This window comes from Ambystoma mexicanum, chromosome 4q, assembly GCF_040938575.1.
Source record: "Ambystoma mexicanum isolate Mex_15411 chromosome 4q, UKY_AmexF1_1, whole genome shotgun sequence".
NCBI classification, from domain to species: domain Eukaryota; kingdom Metazoa; phylum Chordata; class Amphibia; order Caudata; family Ambystomatidae; genus Ambystoma; species Ambystoma mexicanum.
Genome location: NC_090928.1, coordinates 236548100 through 236573481, shown reverse-complemented (window position 1 = coordinate 236573481; position 25382 = coordinate 236548100). Strand labels below are relative to the sequence as shown.

General features: G+C 47.1%; 1 protein-coding gene across 3 annotated transcripts in view; it reads right to left on the bottom strand.

Annotated features, from left to right (window-relative positions):
• Nucleotides 1-25382, bottom strand: part of ZC3H6 (zinc finger CCCH-type containing 6) — a 1150225-nt gene that overhangs the window by 737153 nt on the left and 387690 nt on the right. For all 3 annotated transcript variants that reach the window (XM_069607788.1, XM_069607786.1, XM_069607787.1), the window contains one exon: nt 18373-18625. In XM_069607788.1, the coding sequence (XP_069463889.1) occupies nt 18373-18625 (253 nt within the window). The remainder of the gene's footprint in view (nt 1-18372; nt 18626-25382) is intronic.

Below are 25382 nucleotides of genomic sequence, written 5' to 3'. Positions count from 1 at the left end.
GTATGTGGATGACATTCTGATCTGCAGCGTCACTGAGGAACAATGCAGGCGCGACTGTCCAGCCTCTAACTATCCTGGCTGAGAAAGGATATAAAGTTGACAAGGAAAAGTTACAATACTGTCAGCGAGAGGTGCTGTACATAGGCCAGCTAATCTCACACGAAGGAAAAAAAGTAACCCCAGAAAGGGCTGAAGCTATCAGGAACACGGCTAAACCACTCACGATAAAACAAATGCAAAGCTTCTTAGGCCTGTGCAATTATGTCAGAGCATCGGTTTTCGACTACAGCTCGTATACCAAGCCCTTGCTTCAGGCTTTGAAGAAAGCCCAGGCAACAAAAGGAGAAATTGAATGGACAGAGGCAATGGAGAAGGGGTTTACAGAACTTAAGGTGGCAATTTGTAAGGCCCCAGTTCTCGGGATTCCTAATTATGCAGAGGAATTCTACCTGTTCTCACATACCGATAGCTATTTTATGACGGCAGTACTCGCTCAGCGAACCTCACTGGGGTACAAGCCCCTAGCGTATTACAGCGGGAGTTTGGACCCGGTCATGAAAGGCCATTTCCCATGCGAACAAAATCTAGCTGCTGCCGCGTTCGCCATTGAAAAGGCGTCATCCATTGTAATGGGGTGTCCCAAGACATTGTATGTCGAACACTCATTATTCGCCATACTAGAGAAACCAAGGGGCACACTGACATCACAGAGAGCATCCGCCTATGAGGTGATTATCTCTAATCCATCGATCAAAATTGTGAATCCAGCTACATTCATAGCAGAGCCAGTCACAGAGGGAGAACCCGTACACGACTGTGCAAATTATGAGGAATTCTATGATGAAATCCCCAGGATAAAGGAAAATGCCCTGGCAAGTGGTGAAATTGTGTTCATTGACAGTTCTTCGAGAATCGATCAAGAAGACGGACAAAGATATACAGGCGTGGCCGTAGTGAAACACCTGGCGAATGGGGAGTTTCAGGTACTCGTCAGTGCGCAAATACCATCTCACTATTCAGCTCAAGCTGCAGAACTATTGGCGCTGATACTCGCCATTGAGAATCATGCAGATCAGGAAGTAACGGTGTACAGTGACTCAGCCTATGTGACGTCCACAGTGCACGCAGGCTTAGCCCGCTGGAAAAGGAGGGGCTACCTCCGAGCAGACGGCACGCCAGTGCAACACGCAGCCTTATTGGACAGGTTGATAAAAGCACTACAGCTCCCAGTGGGCATAGCAGTCGTGAAATGCGCCGCCCTTACCAAGGGGGCAGACTTCGTGTCACGTGGAAATCATGAAGCAGACACGGAAGCAAAACGTATGGCATCCAAAAACGAAACAATCATGGATGTGGAAGTGGCACGTACCCATGAGCGTATGATGGTAGCACAAGTCACACCAGAGGCCTGGGGCAGACTCAGCTAATGGAGCTCCAGGGGGAGGCGCCACAGGAGGAGAAGAATTTGTGGAAGAGTCGAGGGTGTTCCTTAAACCCCTCTGATGGTTTGTGGAGGCAGGACAGCACTGGTAAACCGGTAATGCCTGTCGCCCTACTGAAGGTAGCATTGTAGCAGTTACACTACCCTATACATATGACAAAAGAAAATCTTGCTGCAACGCTCGCAGAAGACTGGTTCAGACCAAATTTAGCAGAGCATGTTGCATTTTTCATGGTGAACTGCATTATCTGCCAACAGTTCACCGCTGGGCACACATTAAAAGTAGTGAGAGGAGTTATCCCCGGCCGAATGGACCATTCCAGCACTTGCATATCGACTACGTCGACATGATTCAAGTGTGCAATGGGTACAGGTATTTAATTGTGGTGGTGTGTCCATTCTCTAGATGGATAGAAGCAGGTCCCTGTACACACCCAGATGCTACCTGTGCTGCCAAATTTCTAGTGAGGGAAGTGTTCCCTAGATGGGGGGTGTGCGAGGTGATGAGATCAGACAACGGGGCTCACTTTGTTAATGCAGTGTTCAAACAGATCAGCTTGTTGCTTGGTATAAAGCACAAGTTCTCGTTGGCGTTTCACCCGGAGGGTAATGGGATATGTGAGCGGCTCAACGGCCTGTTAAAGGAGAGGATAGCCAAGTTGAATCTCACATTAAAAAGGGGATAGCTGCACTGTCTACCACTGGCATTGCATGCACTTCGGAACCAACCAGGCTCCGACCATCATCTTACGCCGCACAAGATAGTTACAGGCAGGAGGATGAGGACCCCCCTTACCCTCCCTGAGATAGAGCTAGATGTTATGCCCAGCCGACTAAGGAGGTCTTGGGGACAGAGATGCAGGAAAACCTGAACTGTATGACAACCAGCGTCTGTCATTACAGGCCAGCTGTAGCAACAAAGAAAAGGGTGCAGCGCAGCACAAAATACAACAGGAAGTGCTGAAGCAGACACCGCACAAAGTCTACATGCGCCCATCGTCTTCCCTGGTGACACAGTGCCTGTGAAGAACTTTACGAGAAAGAGGTGGACTGCACCCCTTCCGCCGTCAAGCTCCAGGGCAGAAGGGCATGGATCTTCATAAATGACATTAAACCATATATAGGGGGGAGCCCTCCTGCTGCATCCAACTGTGAAGAAACCACAGACGGGGAAGAACCTCAGCACGTGCAGACAGGATCCATGGCGAGGAAGAAGGACGCATGAGCAGCGAAATAAAGGCGGAAAGAACTCAGTTTTAAATTGTGAATCTTAAACAAGACATTTTCTCAAACCAGTGAACAATAATAAAGGACACAAATTGAACACTCTGTGCATCCTAGTTGCAGGGTAAAGAGAAGCACATCCAAAGCAACAACAACAGTGATAAAACAAACTCTGGAAAGCACGCCATGCACAAGTAATGCAAAGAATCAAGACTCTGATAGACTGCAAATAGAATATTTTCTGAGAGTGTAACACAGTATCCTGAAAGCAACCACAGTCAAGACTTTGTTCACAGAACTCATGGTATCTCTGAGCAGAAGCCTCAAGTGGGATATGTTAACTATAATATCATACCCGACACTCACAGGGAGAGAAACCAGTGTCACAGACTTTATTCAAGATCCAGCTAACAAAAAAGTAATTTGGCAAATGCTGACTGTCATTACGGAAGCCTTCGCCGAGATACCCGAGCACAGCGAAGAGGACACAAATGCTTCCACCGCCAGTAGACATTGATGAACTCACATTTAATTTGTTCTTCCAAATAATCGAGAAATGCAGAGGACTTGTCGGGAGAACAACTGACACACGCACTTTCATCAGAGACCCAAGAAATTTAGCTCAGTTGAACCAGCTGTGGACTAAACTAAATCACCTTGTGGTAGTCCACGCAACATGGAGGTGCAGAGACTGTGTGAATCAAAAGAAAAGCCCATTACCAGGACACAGCGAAACCGGACAAATGTCCCTATTTCCCCAAGGACACCCGGCTGGCACACAATGTCCTGCTTAAGACTAGTCACAGACTATCCGGAAATGGTGGGGAGGCCTGCAGATGTTGACGGCATCACCTTCCTTAGAGATCCAGCCAACGCCCCACACATGGGTACACTTCTCCACAGCATAATGCTGCAGGTGGAGCTATCCAACTTCCAGCGAGAGTACCTTACGAGGTTCCAGTGTGACTTTCCGCCGTGGGACAGATTGTGGAGATCGAGAGACAATGCTTTATCTTCTGCCATGGAACAAACTGAGGAAACAGACACAGTTCTTCAATTTTCCGCCACAGGACAGATCGACGAGAGCAAAGACAAGAACTACACCATCTTATTTTTTCTTTGAACTTTTTCTCTACTTTTCCTTATTTTTTTCTTATTTTTAAATTCCATGTTCACGTTCATTTTTATTTTCACAGCATTTTATTTTTGTGCGATTTCTAGCAGTTCCGTCTTATCATTCCTTCGCATTGAACAGGTTCCAGCACGTTCTCAGGACCAAAGCAACTTCGAGGAGTGCACTGCGACCTTACCTACTATAGATATGCATTATGAATGTGATGTATCAAAGTTGCTAGCCTAACCTTTTTCCATAGTCTAGCACAGGAACTGTACTACATACCCAGAGATTACCGACAGCCCCCACAAGAGGGGGGACGTTTGTAAAGCACCCGTCACTTTAATAGTAATGAACTCGAACTACGAGATCAGAGCAAGAGAAGGAATAAATAACTGACTATGGACTTGTTTGAAATGGGGGCCCAAAACAGTAACTTAGTTTTACCACAAGCAGAAGGGCGCCCCTGCTTCCCTGGAAGGAAGTGCTGCCATTTGGCCTAGAAGGCTATAATGTTAATATGCATAGTAATTATCATTGTGTTTTTGTCCTTAACTATCAGAACTGCATTTTCTATTGGTGCGCGAAGTGTCCCAATGTCAGTGCACCCACCAGATAATGCACGCCTGGGTCCCACGAAAGATCCCAGACCTATATATAGTGATTCCAGTTCTGAGAAAAGCTGATGGTAAAGCAAATGATCTAAAATTAAACGTAATTAGCAGTGATACATACACACTTGAAGTAATGAATGGAGAGAAAAGCTGGAGACAGGGTAGCACTGACCACGGCACGCACCCACACACTGAGTGCACACGAACAAGGGCAAGTGTCTATGACTACAGGGCCTACAACGAATGCAGCAGAGAAAAGGAGATTGCCTGCCGAACAATCAGTCCCAGAAAATAGCGGAAGCAACAAAGGAAAACCAAGTGAGAAGCAAATGAGAAAGGGCATAGCAAATTCCCTCGAAAGAACAGAAGTAGCCACAAAGGAACTCACAGAGAAAACACAAATGCTGATAGATTATTTGTTCCCATTTATAGTCAGAATGAAGAAATTGCACAAGGAGCTGAAAAATAGAACTGCAGAGACTATAACAAGCACACCAGCTCGAACACTGCTGACAAGCAGCAGATCTACGACACAGCCACACGTTGAGGAGTTGGAGAGCCAATGGCGGCCAGAGACACTTGAAACATTACAAAAGTAGAGGAAGAGAAACGAAAAACCTTTCCCTACCACAGGCAATACAGCCAAAGCAGCCCGCTCTACAAAGACACACAGAGTGGAAAAGCAGCACAGATGCTTTTAGAGACATAGTGATGGCAAACTACAGAAGAACGCTGAGAATCAAGAGAAGCCTGTATGAAGATAACAATGAACTTAACGATTACCTGGACAGCACAGCCCGTCTCGGAAATAGCATGTGGTACCAGCACATGAAGGAAGTAGGACGAAGACAGTCAGAAGGAGAATGCTTCATCTGTGCACTCCTACCATATAGTATGGGAAAATCTAAGATCTTTGTAGCTGTACAAATCGATGTTCCAACAGCACACTGTATGTCACACGTAGCAATGTGCAACACCAGAGGACAATTTATGGGAAGAGACGTCTCGTTGATATGGCCCAACGAAAAAGATTACCCGGAAAAAGATGGCTACGTCCAGGACGTTAAAACAAGAAACAGGGCGCACATAAGGAATTACGTGATCAGGTACGAGAACCCTCGCGTCAAAGGATCGGGTTAAAATGGGAAATAAATCCAAGACTGAACGTTCAAGGAAAAACTGCAGACGAAGCTCAAATCTGGAAGAACAGAGGCCAAATACAGATTTGGGGAACAGTGGTTTCACCAGATGGATGGGAAGGAGGAGTAGTAATCTGCCGAGCTTGGATGGTCCTTGGAGCCTGCCGAGAAGCAATAGAGAATTTGCATAGGTTATGTAAACCTCTCTGGCCAAAACTGGTGAAGCTGCTAACATGGGTCGAAGACAGAGGAGGACCCCTGCAGATAATACCACTCGAAAGCCCTAAACTATGCTTCAGAAGTAATGGCAGGAGGAAGATGGGAGAGAATGTAAACTGCGGACAAATCTTTGAAGCTCCAGGAATGGCACAAGGAACCGCAGTCGTCATGGACCATTACTGGGCATTTGGATCCAAGGCATACATAAGACTGCCTAAAAACTGGGGAGGTATATGCACACTGGTGAACGTCCACGTTACCGTGCTGGTGATCCCTAAGAATGACCTGAATTTGGACCGGTTCCCAAAGGCAGATGCTCACTTGAGAAAGAGGAGATTTTGAACTGATATCCAGGATGAAGAGAGAAAATGTCACACCCCGGCCGAACCGTAGGCGTGATTGGCGGCTTTGGAAGGGCTGACGCTGGCACCGCCATTAGAATGTTCTGTTCTACCTTTTGCTTCCTGGTTATCGCTCTAGTCTTTTTTCCTGTCTCCTCCTCTATTTAATCCTGCCCCTGTTTCCGGTTCGGTGCGTTGCAACTTCGCTACCTGTTGTTGCCGTGCTCCGCTTAGTATCCTACTTCTTGGTTCCTCTCTCTTAGCTTTTTGGAGCTATTCTTCCTCGCTGATGATCTCTTAAGGCGGCTTTCGTTTCGCCCGATTTCCTTAATTCTTTTTCTCCTCCTCTGATTCTCCCCCTTAGTTTTCTATCCCTCTCCTTTCTCTGTCTTTTTGCCCTTTTGTTTTTTCTCCGGTAGCGGCTCCGCTCCTCGGATCGCTACCGGCTTCCTCCAGGTTCTTACCTTTTCCTCTGGAGTTTTCTTCCGCTGCTGTTAGCGTTTCCGCTCCTCGGATCGCTATCGACATCTTCCTGGTTGTTCACTGGAGATTTCCTCGCTGCAGTTCTGGTTCCGTTTGTCAGCTACTCTCGTCAGACTGTTAACCTGAGGCTTGATCCAACCTGCTCCACGCCTCTGGTCCTCGTGGTCCTGGAACATCTTACCTCACATCACACCAGTGCTTCACACCGCAAGAAGAGGTTTTTTTAAGCTTTGGCTTTTTTCCTCTTCGTTTGGATTCTGCGGAGGGGGGTCCCCAGCATCCCTGTTTTTTCAGGGAATCAGGGTGGCTTCCAACCGCGGCAGACCGTTTCTCTTCACGAAAAAGAAGAGGATCGACAGAAGACCCCAGCAACACGGAATCTCTCCCGAAGAAACAGGTGAGGAGGAAGGGGAGGTGGAATTGGACTTTACCGATATACAGCCGGCTACCGCTGAGTCTGACAGAAAATTACTTCTCTGCCAAATCAGAAGAGGCATTCCATGCAATCAGATACGAACACAGGCTGTTCAGCCTCACCCCAACAGTGTTCACCACAATGCTCTTGCCACACATCCAAATTGGAGTGAATGCTAAATGGTTGCAGATAACCAGGTGGGAGCTATTGAAGACCATCAATACCACTATAAAAGGATTTAACGCAATCAAAGAAGAGCTGAGAGCGATCAGACTGATGACCCTCCAAAACAAATGTGCTTGACATGATCACAGCAATGGATGGAGGATTTTGTGCAAAAATCGGAGAATCATGTTGCACATTTGTACCATCACAAGATTAAGAAAACGGAACCTTAACAGAGGCCATAAGTATGTTGACAAACTTGAAAAACCAGATGATCGATGAAGGTGATGAAGTGGACGATGACAGCTGGTTTGGAGACCTATTCTCGTGGGTCCGACAATGGATGGCGGATATATTCAAGTTTCTGGGACCTTTACTAGCAATGGTACTTCTAGGAGTCTGTGTTATCAAGACAATCATTACACAGTGCCAGAAAACTACGAAGAAAGCAAAGGGATGAAAATAATGGTTGATGTCGAACAAGGATGGAAGCCCAGAGACGTGACTGATGAAGAAATAGGAGACTTTGTGAAGGCCAGCAAATTTGCACCAGAAGGAACAACGTTCACATATCCTAAGAAACAAAGAAGATATGAAGGAAAATGGATCTACTGCAGTCCAAATGGACAATTTCAGCTAATGACATGGAACAAAGACGAACATGTAAAAGCAGCAGGGATTATGAAACGAGTGATAAATATGGACTCCAAAGACGCACACATTCACACCATCATGTACAAACCCTGAAGACGATGAACATGACACTGAAGAATCAAAGGAAATAAGTACAAAAGAGGTTGCAGAAGTGGTCGATGAACCGACCAGAGGGGGGAGTGTAGAGGAGGTCCCAGACATGGCCTGCACCCCATCCCCTCATTTCGAGGTACCGTGAGCGTACTCGCCAAAGTATGTGACGTATGGGGAGCAAATGAATCAACAGAGAGCTGCACTGGGACTCATCAGAAGATCCATACCTGTTGAAGCGCCCATAACCAGACAACCCTGGGCAGCACGTTACCCTATCAGACAGCCGTACCAGCCTCAGATACAAAACGAAGAGTACCTACAGATGGTCCATGAAGAGACCCAAAGAGCCCTAATGGAAGGCCAGTGGAAATGACACAAGGGCCTGAACAGACTCGTGAATGAACAAAAGCGGCTATCGAAGACAAGCACGCCAGTGCGAGTAACTACGAAAATAAATGTAATAGACACAGAGAAGAGACAATGTTAAAACGTAAAGAAACGTTGCTGCGAGACAAGATGGAAGCAACCGACCAGTTAAACGTGTGTAAATAGGCTTGGAACGCAAGAGGCTAAAGAAAACGATACTGCTTGCAATATTTAGTAGAAGATTAGAGCGGCAAGCGTCAACTATATATCTACCTCAATAAGGCACATTATACCAGTGTGACTCCATTTTGTAAAAGCAGAAATGTACGCAGGCTGTCAGAGGCCTGACAGGCCAAGTTTCGTAACCCAGCCAGAGGCAAGAGAAAGAGCGGAATCGAAACTTAGGAGCGGCTCATGCCTAGGAAATCAAGGTCATGCAGAGGAAGGGAGGAGAGCGTCAGCTAACAAGACTCAAACTTCAGAGCATACCAGTCTGCCCCATGAAGGTCAAGATAAGGGGGGCCCATGCAGGTGTCGAGGCCGAAACAGAATGAAATGCTCTAAAAGCTGGAAACTGAAGCAGATTCATGGTGAACTAACACGTGACCAGCCAGGCGCGAAGAGGTACCACCACCTGATGTCATCCAGGACCCGAGGATGCCATAACTTTTGCTGATAAAAGGCTACAGTTTTGAGGCCATACCCAGCCAACTAATTGACACAAAACCCTAAAATACTGATTGATGGAAGGGAGGCAGGGTGAAACTTGGGACACCAGGCACCTGGGTGTCCATTCTGCATGCTGCTAATTAAAATAGGAATTTATGTCTAGGGTGTAACCTGCCCAATCACAATGGACCGAGTTATCTAGGGTCCTATATGTCGTAGAACCAATGAGACGTCGTACTTGTAGTGACGTCTATCACGTGTGATGTAGTGGGATGGGCGTTGACGCCCACCCGATAAGAATTATCCAATCCGCATGCTCCATTATCATATACAGATATAGCACCTATACTTAAGTTACCTTTCCTAACCAATTATATTGCATGTCGAGTTTTTTAGAATTAGACGTCAATGAGGACGAATATTGCCTATAAGAATTGCTGGTCAACTGAAGTTCGAGGAAGTCGGAGCGAGACAAGTGATCGTAACGATGCCGATTCCCTACTGCTTCCCTGTTTGATGTACTTGTCATTAAACAGACTTCCCTTTGCCCAATTACTGAGTCCTCATTATTGAGTCGTGTTGGAGTAAGTGAATCCTGCACCCCCTTTCCTCACATGGTGCAGCTATCTTGTCTTACAAGTTCGAGAGGGTGAGCGCTGACCTGTGGGCCCGTCAGTGAATTCCTCTGCTCCTGAACAAAGGATACAAAGATGCAATAATATTTGGCAATAAATCTCGTTAACGCAAGCTCTGCATGAAAGCTACTGACCAGTAGGGCAGAAAAAAATCTGGGGGACGTCAGCACATGGGGGATGTTGGGTACACGTCACAATAGGAATAGTGTAACACACACACCTAGGTCGACGTCCCTTTTCGATCTTCGAAAATAAGATGTAATACTCCGCGATTATCACTAATGTCAGACTATATGCACAGTATGTGATTTTAAGCAGATTCACAAGCATCAGAAATCTATGTACTTACTGATTAACTAGAATTATTGGATTTCTGTGTGGACTGCGGCGAACCAGATGAAGGACTCGGACTACAGTGGGTCATGAATCAAGAGGGTTTATTAAAAGTGAAAGAAAAATGCATATCTGGCCCTAGTGCTATAAGGGAAGTTCCATGCCTTCTAAAACAAAAAAAGGGTGCGAGTCAAAGTCCTAGAGAAATAGCCCAGAGTCCATTTCCTGGTTACCAAACTGGCCTTTCCACTTTAGAAAATCTAACTAAAAGAAAAAGGAGGCCGGAAAAATAGCCTCGGTCTGTGGATTTGCCTGGCCCATTTGCTTCAAAAACTTATTTTCTGTCTCAATGTTCCCTTAGAGTATAAGGTTTAAGTAACTTATCTGTAACTATTGTTCTCCAGCATGTATCTGGCATGGATTCACATGCTCATGAATATTACCCGTCGTTAGACTGGGAATGCTCGGTAAAAAACTGTATTTCTCCTCTAAACCAATCACTGTCCTCTGGGTCATACTGCCCCCATCCAATGACAGTCCTCTCCCTAAGCCCCTCCTCTGGCAGCCTTCGTGTTCTTCAAGGGAGAAAAATCAATTTTTGTTTCAAAGGATTCTTCTTAAATCTTTTTCTCAGATTCAGACGAATGTAATCCCTCCAGGTTTACTTTTAACACAGCTCTCTACGCCAAACCTTTGTGGCGCTTGGACTCCCGAAAATACTTGTTGTTCTTTGGAAGGTGTACTGGCTATGAATCAACTTAATAGATGTAAGGCGTCTGCCCGCTACGGTTTCCCAGGTGCCCGTAAACTAGTCGGCTTTTCCAGCCTTTTTGCAAAGTGTTTGTATTTTCTTCAATCCATTTTACATAGGAAGTATTACCATCCGTATTTATCAGTTCCTCACACTTTTGTTGACTTTCAAAGGTTTGGTGTACAGTACTCGTATCTCTTACACTCTGTTTTACACAGTGTGTATGCCCGTTCAGCGCGCTCAAGTTCTTGTTTCTTTGTTGACTTTCACAGCCGTGGTTCAATCTGCGTTTGATTATCCAGGCCCCGTAACCTTGTTGGTTTCGCCAATCTTGGAAACCAAATTTCAAAGCCCTCACTGGCGTTCTTGCTTCGGGAACGTTTGCTTCCCTGTTGGTGCTCGTCTCAGTGGCAAAAACACTTGACATGTGGAGCTCGGGGACCCGGGATTCCTGCTTTCCTGTGGTCTCAGCATTGGTTGCCGAGTGCAAGGCACAACACGACTCTCCTGTGGTCGCGCCACCAGTTTAGACGGTTGGGTTTCTATCTCAGTCTTTCTCCTGAGCAGAGCCTCTTGCTCGGTCAGACCACCTGCCATTCAGCCTCCAGCTAGCGGGTATCTATTCCTCCACGCCACCGCTGGTTCCATGGCCTTGAGTGGCTCCGCCCCTCCAAGACGTCGTCTCTACAGAAACTCGCATCTGCGTATAGATTACTCTTGGTTAGGTAAGATTGTATGCAGTACCCTTTGGGTGCACTACAACAACCCTGACCTCCTGACAACAGGAACCCAACCTTTGGTATAAGTCTGTACTACACAGTTGGGTAGCGTGATGAACAGCCAGGCTTATCTCAAGAGGGGTCAATGTGAGCAGTAGGGGAGTTACACAGAGATTCACAGTGACAAGCATTCAAATAAACTCTTATACACAAGGTTTCTTGATTAAACAATTATTAATGTATTTAACAGTCAGTTTGAGTAAGCCTTCTTCAGAAGGGGCAATATAATAGTAACACACAAATACACTCCAAAATACACACTCAGTTTCTCTAAATCAGCAAGTACCCATTTGGGATGACATACTGACACTTCCTACACCCTCAGGTGACTTAAATAGCTAGGACACTGGCCATTAATATATCAATGTTGCATTTAGAGCAATACTTGGAATATGTCAAAGAAAAGGGGTCTTAGAACACAACAAGAGATCACACAAATATTCTGAAGCAGGTAAGTACTTTTGGTAACCCCCAATGCAAAGTAAGTTAACCCCTTCCTGGAAGGAAGGCAAAACACAAAGCCAGAGGGAAGAAGAGTCATTCAGGGAGCCAGGCCAAAGTCAACTGGACAAACGTCTAGGTGAGCTGAAGCAATTCTTGCAGGTAGGTAAGTCTTGCACAATGTTTTAGAAGTCTTTGTAGAAAAGAATAAATCAAAGTACGACCACAAGCTGATTAGGCTTGTGAGATAAAGAAGCTGTTAGCAACTCTACAGAAACAACCAAGACAAGTCTCCACTGAGAACAAGTGAGGCCACACAACAAGAGGTAAGTTCTCTTAGACTTTACAGTACCTTTGGTTAGAAGAAATGGTTCCAGTTGGCTTCCGTTCCTGTACAGCTCTGCAGATCCTGTGTTCCTGGGCCTCAGTCGTGGGGACAACAGGGAGGATGCCTGGAGGACTCCTGCACTGCAACGGGATGGTCGGCGACAGAAAAGGACCAACTTCTATTCAGTGGCACTTCGCGGTTTCAGCTCCTCGCGTCTCAGCAAATAGCACCACAGCGGACTCTTGTCTGTTGAGATGGGCTTTCCTTGCATCTGGGATCCAGCACTCTGTTGAGGTGGCTCAGGCTCGGTCAGTCCTGCTTCCTGGGAGTCCGGAGGATCTTCCTGGAGCTCTTGGCCAACTTTAAAGCAACGCACACAATCTGGTGTTCCTCTCCCTGGCTCTTCGGTTCCAGCAACAACTGTAGTGGAAATACAACCAGCTTCGAGAGGATGTCCAGATGGGCTTACATTGGAGTTGATTAGTCCCACCAACTCAAGGAGAGAAGTCGCCCTTGCAGGGCTACTCTAGTCGAGGCAAATTCAGAGCTTCAGCACAGCAGCAGGGCTTCACCGGACGGGCCAGGAGTTGCAGTAGGCGTCTCTTCCAAGTTTATCTTCGGATTACTTCGTCCAGTGGTCGACTCTGCCTTCCAAGCCAAAAAGCCTTGCCTTTTATGCAGGTTTCTCCCATTCATTCCAGCCTAGCAGCAAGTCAAACAGCAGGGTGGCTGCCATTGCCGGACAGCCAGCCCGCCAATCACCATTGGGTGCATTCCTGTAACCAAGGTGATTAAACACAGGGCGTTTCGGGCAACTCCCCTACTTCCTGCCCCCGCCAGACATACTGGAGCCAAAGGCGGGCTTCACTCGTGAATCCCCCAAAGACAAAATGAACAAAGGGACCAAACCTGGTTTGGCGCACAGAGTAAATCTCAAGAAGGACCTTTCCACAAAGAAATGGTGAAAAAAGAAGACCGGGGCATTTTGATAAAAATGCCACCCTGCCACCCTTGGGTGCTTTACTGCATCTGCGGACGCAGCCCACGGTAAAAGCACACCACGTTAGTTAAAAGTAAACCACTGACACCAGCCATTCATCCAAGAAAGGGCAACATTAAAAATGTTACATGAGCTATAGAACTGCAGAGATTCGAAAAAATATCAGGGTTCACAATAAATAACGCCAAATCCAAAGCACTGAATATAACTGAGGGTAGAGGAAACATAACACACCTAGAGGAACGCTACCCCCTACAGTGGGGAAAACGGTTCCTGGAATACCTAGGAATCCGCATCACTAGATCCACGAAAAACCTGCTTAAAGCGAACATCACTCCCCTTTGGAAGCGCCTGCAAGAAGACTTACAGAGATGGGAATTCCAGGAATTGGCTTGGTTTGCTAGGATAGCGGCGATAAAAATGACCCTGCTACCCAGATTGTTGTACGTGGTCAGCTCCACCCCGGTGGTGATCCCCCCCCAAAACTGATTCAGCAACTCCAAAAAGCTGTGCTCAAATTTATCTGGGGGAATAAGAAGCCTAGAATCCAAAAAAAGATCATGATGCGCCCAACCCTTCTGGGGGGGCTAGGAGTGCCGGACATAAAGAGATATGTCTTAGCTGCCCAATTGGCGCCAGCACTGAAATGGGCAGGCAGTGACCCCCCCTCCCAGGGTGGGGGGAAATAGAACAGTTTGCTACCGACACCCCACTACGTGTGCTTCCATTCCTTAGACCAAAAGCACGAGAGAGGGGTGGTATCCTACTGGAGGCGAAAAAAAATACACTTCACACCTGGGACACGGCGATCCATGGCAGGGGGAATCAAACTAGCTCTGGGTCCTATGTCCCCTATTTTACACAACCCGGATTTCTCGCCTGGGCTCCAACTGAGATTCTGGGATGGCTGGCAGGGAGCAGACGCAATGTCCCTAAGAGACTTTTACCAAGACGATGCCCCACTATCCTTTGATTTATGCAAACAAAGATTTGGCATCACTGAACAGCATAGATTTAAATATATACAAGTGCGTCACTGGATCTCGCACCCTGCAGTAAAAAGGGCCGGCCTACGCCCCCCAGTAGGCTTAGAACTCACGATATGGGAGGGGGCACAAGGAAAAGGGATTACCAGACTGTACAAGTTACTAGACAAATCGCAAGCAGATGATACCCTCCAATACATGAAGGATTGGGAGCGGGACATGGGGGAGGGGATTACTCAGGAAGAATGGAGTCAAATCTGGAGGAGGGCTCACAAACTATCTAAATCCACTGCAATCAAAGAATCAGCATATAAATTATGCTACCGATGGTATCTGCCCCCAAACAGAATACATAAAATGAATCCCACTTACCCCTCAGACTGTTAGCAACAGTGTGGTGAAAGAGGTGACCTTTTCCATATGTGGTGGTCGTGCCCAAAGATAAAGGTGTATTGGAAAGAAATACTGAGTTTAATCAAAGACATAACAGGTGCAGACCTACCATAATCCCCCAAGGTCCTTCTGTTGGGGGCAGTGGCAGAAGGGATTTACACAGCTTCAGGGAATAGAGCAGCCCTCATCACCCACCTACTAGCTGCAGCAAGGATGACAGTCACCCAACGATGGAAAACAGTGGAAGGCCCTACAGCCCCTTGGTGGTGGATGAAAGTGTGGGGAGTTATGACGATGGAGAACATTTGCGCCACAAAGTCAGGGACATACCTGAAATTCCTAGCCATATGGGATCCACTTCAAGACTATGTGGGGGAAAGGGAGGTCCAATTCTTTAAACCCAGGATTTTAAGAAACATTCACATCAGATAATGACAGCAGAAGACATTGTGGAGGGAGAAGCTCAAACATTTTTTTTTTGCTCTGGTTATCACCTTGATACAGTTTGGTTCAGATTTTCTCTAAGGACTAGAGGGTGGGATGGGGCGGGTGAGAGTGGGGGGTTCTAGGGAGGGAAAGTTGGAAGACAATAATAGTTTCAAGGCCAAAGTTCAGGTAGGTCAAAATAATATGTTTATACAGCCAATAATGGTTGTATTCCTGATATAATGGAAAGCTAATGGTTGTCTTACATGCTAAAATGATTGAAAATAAAGTTGGTTAAAAATAAGGGAAGAGGGCGGGAAGGGTGGGCAAGGGTGGGAGGGGTTGAGAAAAGTATGAAGACAATACTAGACTCAATGACAAAGTTTAAGAATGTTTATAACATATGTTGGAACTAAAGGCTAATGTTTGTCTTAAGTAAAAATGAAAATAAAGTTGGTTAAAAAAAAAAATGTTACATGAGAAACTAGACAAAGGGAATACTAAGTAACCCCCCCAGCACCCTATTGTAAGATAGTGGGCCTCATTACGAGGTTGGAGGTAGCCATAGCGCCATTAGCTCCATGGCTGCCTCCAAAATCGTTCCAACTCTGGTCTGGTGGATGGAGCAATTACCGGTCCATTCCGAGGTCGGAGGGACCGGTAATTCCCTACTCACCAGAGCCATTCCACATTCCCATTTGAGCCGCCATAGGGCTCAATGGGAAGGCGGCAATAACGGTACCGCAAATTGCGGTACCGTTATTGACCCCGGTATCCCTTTGCGTGGTAAAACCAGGCGTTAAGGACGGGACCCGCAAAGGGAACTCGTAGTAGGCCGTTAAGGGATTACCGGCACCGGTGCCCTTACCGGCCACCTCGTAATGAGGCCCAGTGTGTGCTTGGCCTAGGAAATTAGAATGTAAGTAAAGTCAATTTCACTTCACTGCTCTTGGAAACAGTTTATCCAAGAGAAGGTATGTAAACCTGAAAGACTTCCCTGTGCCACTGCACCGAAGGTGCTGTGTGGTACAATGTAAATGATGATGCCTATGGAGTTTGTCAGACTCCACAACCAAATGAAACACAGTGCTCCAGCCATAGCAAAATTAAAAGTCCTCAAAATCCAGCAAAGGTGCTGGGGGTCTCTAAGGTAGAGAAGAATTAGCACATTTCTGAGAATTCTCCCTAACACTCTCCTTGTCTCACAGTCTGCTCTGCTCTCAAGTACGTTATTAGAAACAAAAGAAATGTGTCAGTCTTCTTAGATTATGGCATTCAGACAAAAATCAGCATCACCTGAAGCCGGGTCCTCTTTTGTTATAGTCATAGCGGGAGATGTGAACGTCTTTCCAACTCCCATTTAGGCATAAATTGTGTTTTGGATTGCAAGTTCCTTATCGGAATGGGGGGAGTCGTCCCAGAGAGGGGTGTCACTTCCAGTGATGTCCCACTTGCACAAACCCCTGGGGAGGGTCTTGCTGAGCGGACTTACCTCCCAAGCCTCAAAGAGAGAAGGGACAAATAGTCCAGATTTGTCAGAGGACTCGCTGTAGCCCTAGACCACACACACTAGCGTTCATATAACTTGGAAGATAGTCAGTAAGACTTTCAAGGTAGCCTGTGTATGACGCTTTCAGAATCCTATATTCCATGGTAGCCTACCTCTCATGAATAGTAGAGGTACTAGGACAGCCAGTCCATTGCACTTAGAAGACTTTAGTGTTTTCTCTCCATAGTGCCTAGTAGTGTCTACAAGGGTAGCTGTTTTTTTTGTCCCCACAGATCTGATGACACCGTGACATCAAAGATGAGCTCCATCGGAGCTCCAGGTACGTATAAATGCACCACTTCGATGGACATTGGCCGCGGGCACGGCTATCCATTCGCACATTTTATAATGTAGCTACAACCTATCACAAGTCTAGCTGGACATTTAATGTTTTTTAAGCCTACTCACTCCAGACTTGCCTCAACATCTCTGCCATTGTAACACAATGACAACATACAACATTTCAGTTTAGCTGTACAGATAACAGGTCTCTTGCACACAGTTGTGATCCCTTCACAGCACCCACCCACATGCCTGACCTCTTGTGTTGCTTTCCAGAGCCAAGCCAGCACATCCAATCCCTAATATTGGCCTTATGCACACATGCATTCTAAACCTCTATGAGAATTTCCCATACTCTGGACTGCGGTCCCAAGGGCATGCCAACCACAAGCGTGTTGAGACTATAGCAATGGTAAAAGGTGCAATATAAATGAAAATTATAATTACAATTTATTTTCTCGAGACTAAGTCTTGACTGCTCGCTCACCTACCATGAATGGGGTTTTGCTAACCTCGCAGTGTCTTCCCAGTTCACCATAAATAAGGTGTCGACTACTAAAATAAGACCTCCCCCACCCCTGGGCTGATTTTAGAAATCCATCTTAACATCTGACCTTGTTTCAAGATACAGAGGCAACGTGGCTTTTACGCCAGAGCCGCAAAATACCCAGAGGTTATATAGCACGAGTTGCAAAGATCAATGGCCTCTTTTTCCATGAGAGGGAGAAGAACCCAATGTGCAGAGACAGTGGTACTCTGCAGACCATCCCCAAATTCTATATGGGACTAGCAGAGGCAATCCCTGAGAGTCATTCCAAGAACCGGGTCCTAGCCTTCTAGGCCCCCCCCCCCAAGCCCTCAGGCAACGCCCATAGCGGTCCCTGGGTGAAGTGTCCCGTAGGCCAACAGTGAACACTTACCCATATTATCAATATGCAGGAGGAGTCATAAGTAACCCAGAGATCTGAACTAACAAAACACTGCATGGTCCTCTACACCAAAAGGAAGCCTTGATGACTGATGCCCAAATATCAATCCCTCAGCAATGAAAGAAGAAACAGAGGCCCTGCAGCACAGTGGGTCCACATGAAGAAAAAGGGAACCTTACAGGTTCTTACCAGCACCTGAAAGGCTGACCAGTGCTGCAGAAAACCAAAGCAGCACACTTCCGCTCAATGCAGGATCTCCTGTATGTCAGGTGAGAACTGGATTGAGATGCAGTTTTGAGAGAAGAGGAATTTGGGGATGTTAGGACCATCCTAGAGTAAAGAGAAGGGTGTGCAAGGCCCAGCATACAGTATACATAAAAAGTCTGTCTGAATAAAAACAACTGACTGGGAGTAGAGGGGACATACCTAGGAATGGGTAGTGCCACACCCATTCTCTGGTTAATAATTGAGTTTTAATTCATGCATGTGCTATAGTGTCACATCCTTTTACTGCCCGCTTACAAGGCATAACACGCCTATGAATAGAGAGGCTAATACATTTAAGATTACATATTTATTACATTCTTAAAGTAACAGGCCTACCTTTCTGTACTCCTTTGATGTTGTGTGATTTCATTGGCTGATTAGTAAAAGGGGTTCCGGGAACAGCATTTGAGGTTTCCTTTGAGTGTTTGTATTGATTTAGCTGCTCAGCAAAATCTTCCTCTTCATCGTCAAAGTAGTTTCCACATTTTTCATCATTATAGTTACTGTATTCATCATATTCCTTTGTTTTCTTTTTTTTATTATATGATTCCTTTTGGCCCGACATGTAGTTTCCCGATAAGTGTCCATGCTGGATAACAGAGACAGCTGTCAATAACTAGATATTTGCTCACTTTCAATAGGAGAACCCATACACATTAAGATACAAAACAGTTATGAATACCTCAAGATATTCTCCACTTCATTCATGCTCTGTAACACAGAGTGTGAATCCAACAAAATGACAAACTGACCTTCCCTCCAACCGCCAAAAGGAATAAGGTTAGTGGCTACGCCGACAGCAATGTCAAAATATAACCACCTTCACCTTACTAGAAAGTGGGTTGAAGGAGGGGATGTCCCAGCAAGCAGAAATGATAAAGACCTAGGATCCACTAAGAAAAGGAACAAGTTACTTACCTGTAACTATTGTTCTCGAGCATGGCTCTAGCCTGGACTCACATGCTCATGAATATTCCCGGTCAGGCCGGGAATCCTCGGTAAAAGAAAAATAAATAGTTTCACTTTCACTTACAAACTATATTTCTCATCTAAACCAATCACTGAGCCCTGGGTCATACTGCCACCAGCCAACGACTGCCCTATCCCTAAGCCCCTCCTCTGGCAGCTATCTTCAGATTTGGTAAGCAGGAAAAGTGGCAGTATGACCAAGAAGAACCGCAGAGGGGACAGCAGGAGGGTTCGCATGTGAATCCATGCCAGACCAATGCTGGAGAACAATAGTTACAGGTAAGTAACTTGTTCCTTCTCCAGCATGGGGTCTGGCATAGCAGTACAGCATTACGCAACAACGGGAGGTGGAAAGGCTCAAAAGAGGCAATTACTCTTACCTCAGGAACAGGCTCTCCTTCAAGCGAACAGGTTGCGCAGCACTGCTTAGCCGACCCTGGACTCCTCCCTGGAATCCCTGTCGATGCAGTAGAATCTTGTGAAGGTGTGCGTGGACCACCACTTAGTAGCCCTGCAGATGTCCAGCAGGGGCACACTGGACAGGAATGCTATCATCGCAGCGATCGCTCTGTTGGAATGGGCTCTCGGACGCCGTTCAGCCGTCGGTTTGCCAACCAATGACAGTGTGTGATACATCCGAAAAGCCAAGTGGAGATGAAAGCCTTGGACAAGGCCTTCCCATGGTTCACAGGACCAAAATTCACAAATAGTTGAAACCTCTTTAGGAAACTCTTTGTGCGTGCCACAGAACTTCAGAGCACGAGCCACATCCAGCGAGTGCGAAGTCCTTTCAGCCGCCGACGAAGGTTTTCGGAAAGAACACAGGCAACACCAAAGGCTTGGTGAGGTGGGATTCCGACTGAACCTTTTGCATGAAGGAAGGGTGCGTCCACAGCACCACCCTTGTGTTGTGAAAAGTCAGATAAGGCTGTTTGCTTGATAGAGGCTGGATTTAACCTACCCTCCTGGCAGAGGTGATGGCCCAGAGGAAAGCCGTTAACCATGAGAGGAACTTGAGAGGGCATGATGCATAGGCTCGAAGGGGGCCCCCATGAGCCCTGTCAGTACCACGTTGAGTTCCCACGCTGGGGCATGCGCCTTCGCCAGCGGCAACGCTCAAAACAGTCCGTTGTGGAACTCCTAGATGAGACGGTGGGACCTGTTAAGCAAAGTTTGAATGCAGTACCCTCTGGGAACAATACAAGCAACTATGACTACAGGTATAGGCAACCCAACCTTTGGTATAAGCTTGAACTACACAGTTTTGGTAGCGTGTTGAGCATCCAGGCTTATCTCAAGAGGGGAAATGTGAGCAGTAGTGGAGTTACACAAAGATTCACAGTTACAGGTATTCAAATAAACTCTTACACTCAAGGTTTCTTGCATACATAATTATTAATTTATCAGTCGGTTATAAAGCCTTCTTAAGAAGGGAGCAATATCCTAGTAACAGACAAATATACTTCAACACTGTACACTCTGAGATTCTGAATCAGCCAAGACCCTTTTGGGATGGCCCACAGGTGACTTCAGTAACAAGGGTGCGGGGGACATTAATATCTTACTGTTGGCATTCAGAGTACTCTTAAAAAGCACGTAAAATGCAAAGGTTATTAGAACACAAGACATTACAAATATTCATAAGCAGGGGAAATACTTTCAGATAGCACTTAGAAGAGTCATTCAATTCAATAGGCTAAGCCAAAGTCAATAGGCCAAAGTCTTTGTATAGGATGTGGCACTTCGGGTAACTAAATGGAAAAGTTTGCACAACTTCTTCGGAGTCTTTGATAAAAAGAAGAATCAAATGTAGGGCCACAAGCTGATTAGACTTGTGAGTTGCAGAAGTTACAAGCACTTCCACAGTAAGGTAAGTTCTCTTGGACTGGTTTTACAGTACCTTGGTAAAGAAAAGATGCAGCTGAAGATTTCTGTTCCTGTGTAGCTCTGCAGATCTCACTGTTCTTGGGCCTCAGTCCTGGGGACAAGAGGGAGGACGTCAGGAGACTCCTGCACTGCACTGCACTGGCACTGTCAAAGCTAGCAACCGGCAAACTTTACATTTAGTATCTGCTTCGCGTTTCAGCTCGTTGCGGTACAGCAAATCGCAATAAGCGCGGTTCCTGGCTGTCAAGGTGGACTTTCCTCACATCACATCTGAGGTCCCGCACTCGACTGAGGGGGGGGGGTCAGGCCTGGTCAGTTCTGCTTCGTGGGAGTCTGGAGGATCTTCCAAAAGCTTTAGGCCAGTTTACAAGCAACACACACAATCTGGTGTCCCTCTCCCTAGCTCTACGGTTTCCTGCAGCAACTCCAAGGAAATTCAACCAGCTCCCAGATGGGTGTCCAGGTGGCTTACTTGGGAGTTGATTGGTCCCACCAACTGAAAGGGAGAAGTCGTCCTTGCAGGGGCTTCTCTGCCGATGCAAACTTGGCGATTCAGACTTGCAGCAGGGCTTCACCGAGCAAAGCAACGGTCCAGGAGTTGCAGCAGCAGTCCTCTTCAAGCTCTTCTTTGGTTCCCCCGTCGAGTGGTCGACTCTGCCTTCCAAGCCAAAAAACTTGCCTTTTATTCAGTTCTCTTCCATCATTCCAGCCTAGCTGTCACTCACCCAGCAGGGTGGCTGTCCTTGCTGGACAGCCAGCCAGCCAATCACCACAGAGTGCATTTGGGACTCCTAGGAGACTAAGCACAGGGGGTTTCGGGCGCCTCCCTCACTTCCTGCCTACCCCAGACACTCTGGAGCCAGAGGCGGGTTTCACTCCTGAAGCAAAGGCGAATGAACAAAGAGACCAAACCTGGTTTGGCACACAGAGAAACTCTCTAGAACAGCGGTATTCAAACTGTGGGTCGCGACCCCCCAGGGGTCCGCAGGTGCAACCCTGGGGGGCCCTGAGAGCTCAATATGAAATATGTAAAAACAAAAAAAAAACTTTTCTTTTTTTTTTTAAATTGGAAGAAATGGGCAGGGGTGGATCACATGGTTGGGCTGAAGCATGAAACTGTCTCAAGCAACAATGAAAAAGTGGCCCGCAGTTGTAAATGGATATTCATTCATTTGGTCACAGACTGGGCCTCATTACAACTATGGCGGTACAGTAACAACGGTGACAGTAAGCTACCGGCAACGTTGCTACCGTACCGCCCATAGTACGAGTTGTGCTCGCGGGTGCCCAACAGCCTGCCAGGTCTGACCTGGCAGGCCGTGCGGCACCCGCGATGTTATTAACGGTGCCGGTGCATCCGAGCTCCCCTTTCCCATTGAGCCCTCTAGGGCTCAAATGGGAATCTACCGGTACCGGCACCCGCGAAAGGGCAATTATCAGGTCTGCCTAACTCGGCATGACCCAGTAATGCCCATTCGCGAGTGCTGCACCCGTATGCAACTCCGGCGGCAGCCGTGCCGGTTTTATTGGCACAGCTACCGCCAGGGTTGTAATGAGGCCCACTGTTTCAATAGTACCCAAGGGGGTGCTTTGTGTTAAAATGTAAGTAAATTGTGATATATTCAGCAACAATGGTCAAAATTGCTAACTGCATAGTCAAGTAACTCATCAAACTGGTCCACATTGGCCAAAATGGTGGCCCATTTTGACTGGCCCACATTAGCATTTTACATTTTTGGTACAGGCATTGCCCTATAAGGCCAGTCCGAGCCCGGCGGCTCATCCATAATGGCGAGGGGGCGCCCACCCAGTGGCCTCTCACCCATTATGGAGGAACTAAGGAGCCAGCCCAGTGAAACAGTGAGCACTCCCTCAGCTGCTTTTTCCAGCTGACGGAGTGCTCCTGGGCTGGCTGAACTGTCAAAGGGAAACACTTTTTCCCTTTGACAGTTCAGTTTAGTTCCCCAGCCGCACATGCTCACTGAGCCATGCAAGTGCTGAGGCGCTTTGCTTCGCCAGCATTGCATTGCTCATTGGAAATGCTGGCTGGGGCACTGCATGGCTGTATGTCCGAGGGGGAGCTCCAGCTCCTCTTCGCACATACGGACAGAGCAGCCTGGAGCAGGGCGTTTCAGCACCCGCACGCAGGCAAATGCAGAAGGTACGTTTATGTTCATTGTTTTTATTTAAACATGTGTATGGATGCGTGTATGCTTATGTTATGAGAGTGTATAGTGATGGATGCTCGTGTGAATGATAAGAGTGATTGCTGTATGAATGTGCAGCGCCTTGCATACACACATAACCATGTTGATTGTGTTAGGTCCAGTGGGCCCAGGGGACAGGGATGGTATCTTTTTACTGGACATCATAGATGTCCAGTAAAAAATATCATGCCTGCCCCCTGGGCCCCCCAGCACCAATTGCAACCTGTTTGGCTATTTACCCATTTTTTTGTTAAAAGTATGCTCTACAATGCAACATTTTAACCCATTATTTAAAAAAAATTCACAGGGGGAAACCCCCCGAACTCCCCCTTTATTGATTCGGGCTCCCTCACTATGCTCGGTCGCTATGGCATTTTTGGGGGAAATAGTTATGCCCCTCCACTTAAAAAAATCACCAGCCACCACTGGCCCTCAGACTGTGTTGGGAACGGGATGGGGGAACCCAGGGACTTTGGTGGGAGCACAATGGGCGGGAACCATGGGATAGTGGTGGGAGCAGAGTGGGAAGAGCCCAGGGTGTGTAATGGGGTGGGGAGAGACCACTGACTGGGTAGGAGTGGGATGAGGGAGCCCAGCGACTGTGATGGGAGCAGGTGACAGCGTGCAATACATACTGTCTATTTGGCATTTCTGAGGGGTCCCGACATGCCAAAATTTTGCTCAGGGGGGCCCCGGCCAAAAAAGTTTGAAGACCACTGCTCTAGAAGGACCTTCCCACAAAGATCTTGCGAAAAAAGAAGACCGGGCACCATTTTAGCAAAGATGGCTAGATGCCATTTTGAAAAAGATGGCTCCCACAGTAACCGTTACCGGGTCCGCGAACGGTCGGGGTAAAAGCAAACCATGGTAGTTCAAAACGAAACCACTGCCACCAGCCAGTTAATTGAGGGAAGGGTAACATAAAAAATGTTACATGAGCATTTAGACACAGGGGATACTAAGCAACCCCTCCAGCACTCTATTGTAAGATAGGGTGTGCTAGGTCTAGCAAGTAGAATGCTAAGTAAAGTCAATTTCACTTTACTGCTCTGGGAAACAGTAGTTGATCCCAGAGAAAGTATTTAAATGTTGGGAAATCTGAAAGACTTCCCTGTGTCCCTGCATCGAAGGTGCTGTGTGACACAATTGTAAAAGATGATGCCTATGGAGTTGGTTAGACTCCATAACCAAAAGAAAAACAGTGTATAAAATCACATTTAAATACATGAAAGAGTGGGAAAAAGGGTCTCATTATATCCAGGTTAAAAATATCAAGTCCTCAAAATCCAGCAAAGTTGCTGGGGGTCTCTAAGGGGGAGGGAATTAGCAGATTTTTGAGAATTCTCCTTAACAGGAGCAAAGAGAAGATCGTCCTGGAGACCTGATGTAGCGAGAGATAGCCGCCAGACGCACCTTGACAGAGGTGGGCGCCAGCCCAGACTTGGCAAAGGACAAGTATGAAAGAACCTGCGGTGCCGTTACCCTCAGAGGATTGATCTTCTCGGCCTGGCACCACGTAGCAAAACATTACCACTGCAGTCTGCCAGCAACTCGTACCCTCCGAACTCTAAGGCTGCATGGGCCAAGCCCTCAGGTTGAGCGATCTTGGGTCGTGATGCAGGATTGCACCTCCTTCTCTGGTGAGTAGATCTGCGACCACCGGCAACTTGACCGCGGGTGACGTTGACAGGCTGAAAAGGTCCGGGTACCAAATCTGCCTCAGCCACGCCGGGCCAACGAGAATCATCCTGCATCAGCAAGAGTTGATTGATGACTCGCAGCAGGAGCGGCAACGGAGGGAATGAGTACAGGAACAGGCCTTCCTTCCTATGGGAAGGAAAACGTGCTGGCGAATTTCTGGCATTTACAATTCGTCGCCGCAAACAGATCGACCTGGTCTGCCCCACTTGAGGAAGAGGCGGTCCACCTGATCCTGTCGAAGTTCCCTGCTGAGGGAGTCGGCAATGGTGTTCTTGACTCCCGCCAGGTGAAAGGGGATGAGGAACATCTCTTGGGCGGCAGCGGCGGCCCAGAGCCACAAGTCCTGCGCCTCTTTGGAGAGCGCTGGGGATCTGGTGCCCCCCCGCTTCCAGATGAACAAGTTACTTTCTTACCTGGTAACGTTCTTTCAATGGGATGTTCCTCCAACGTATTCCACATCTATGACAGTAATCTACACAGCTGTGCTGCCTAGGAATTTCTTTTCAGCGTAGGCGTCCTGCGTCGACGACATCGATACGCTGTCCTCGAGGGCCTCCGTCGAGGGTCGACGTCACCGGATGT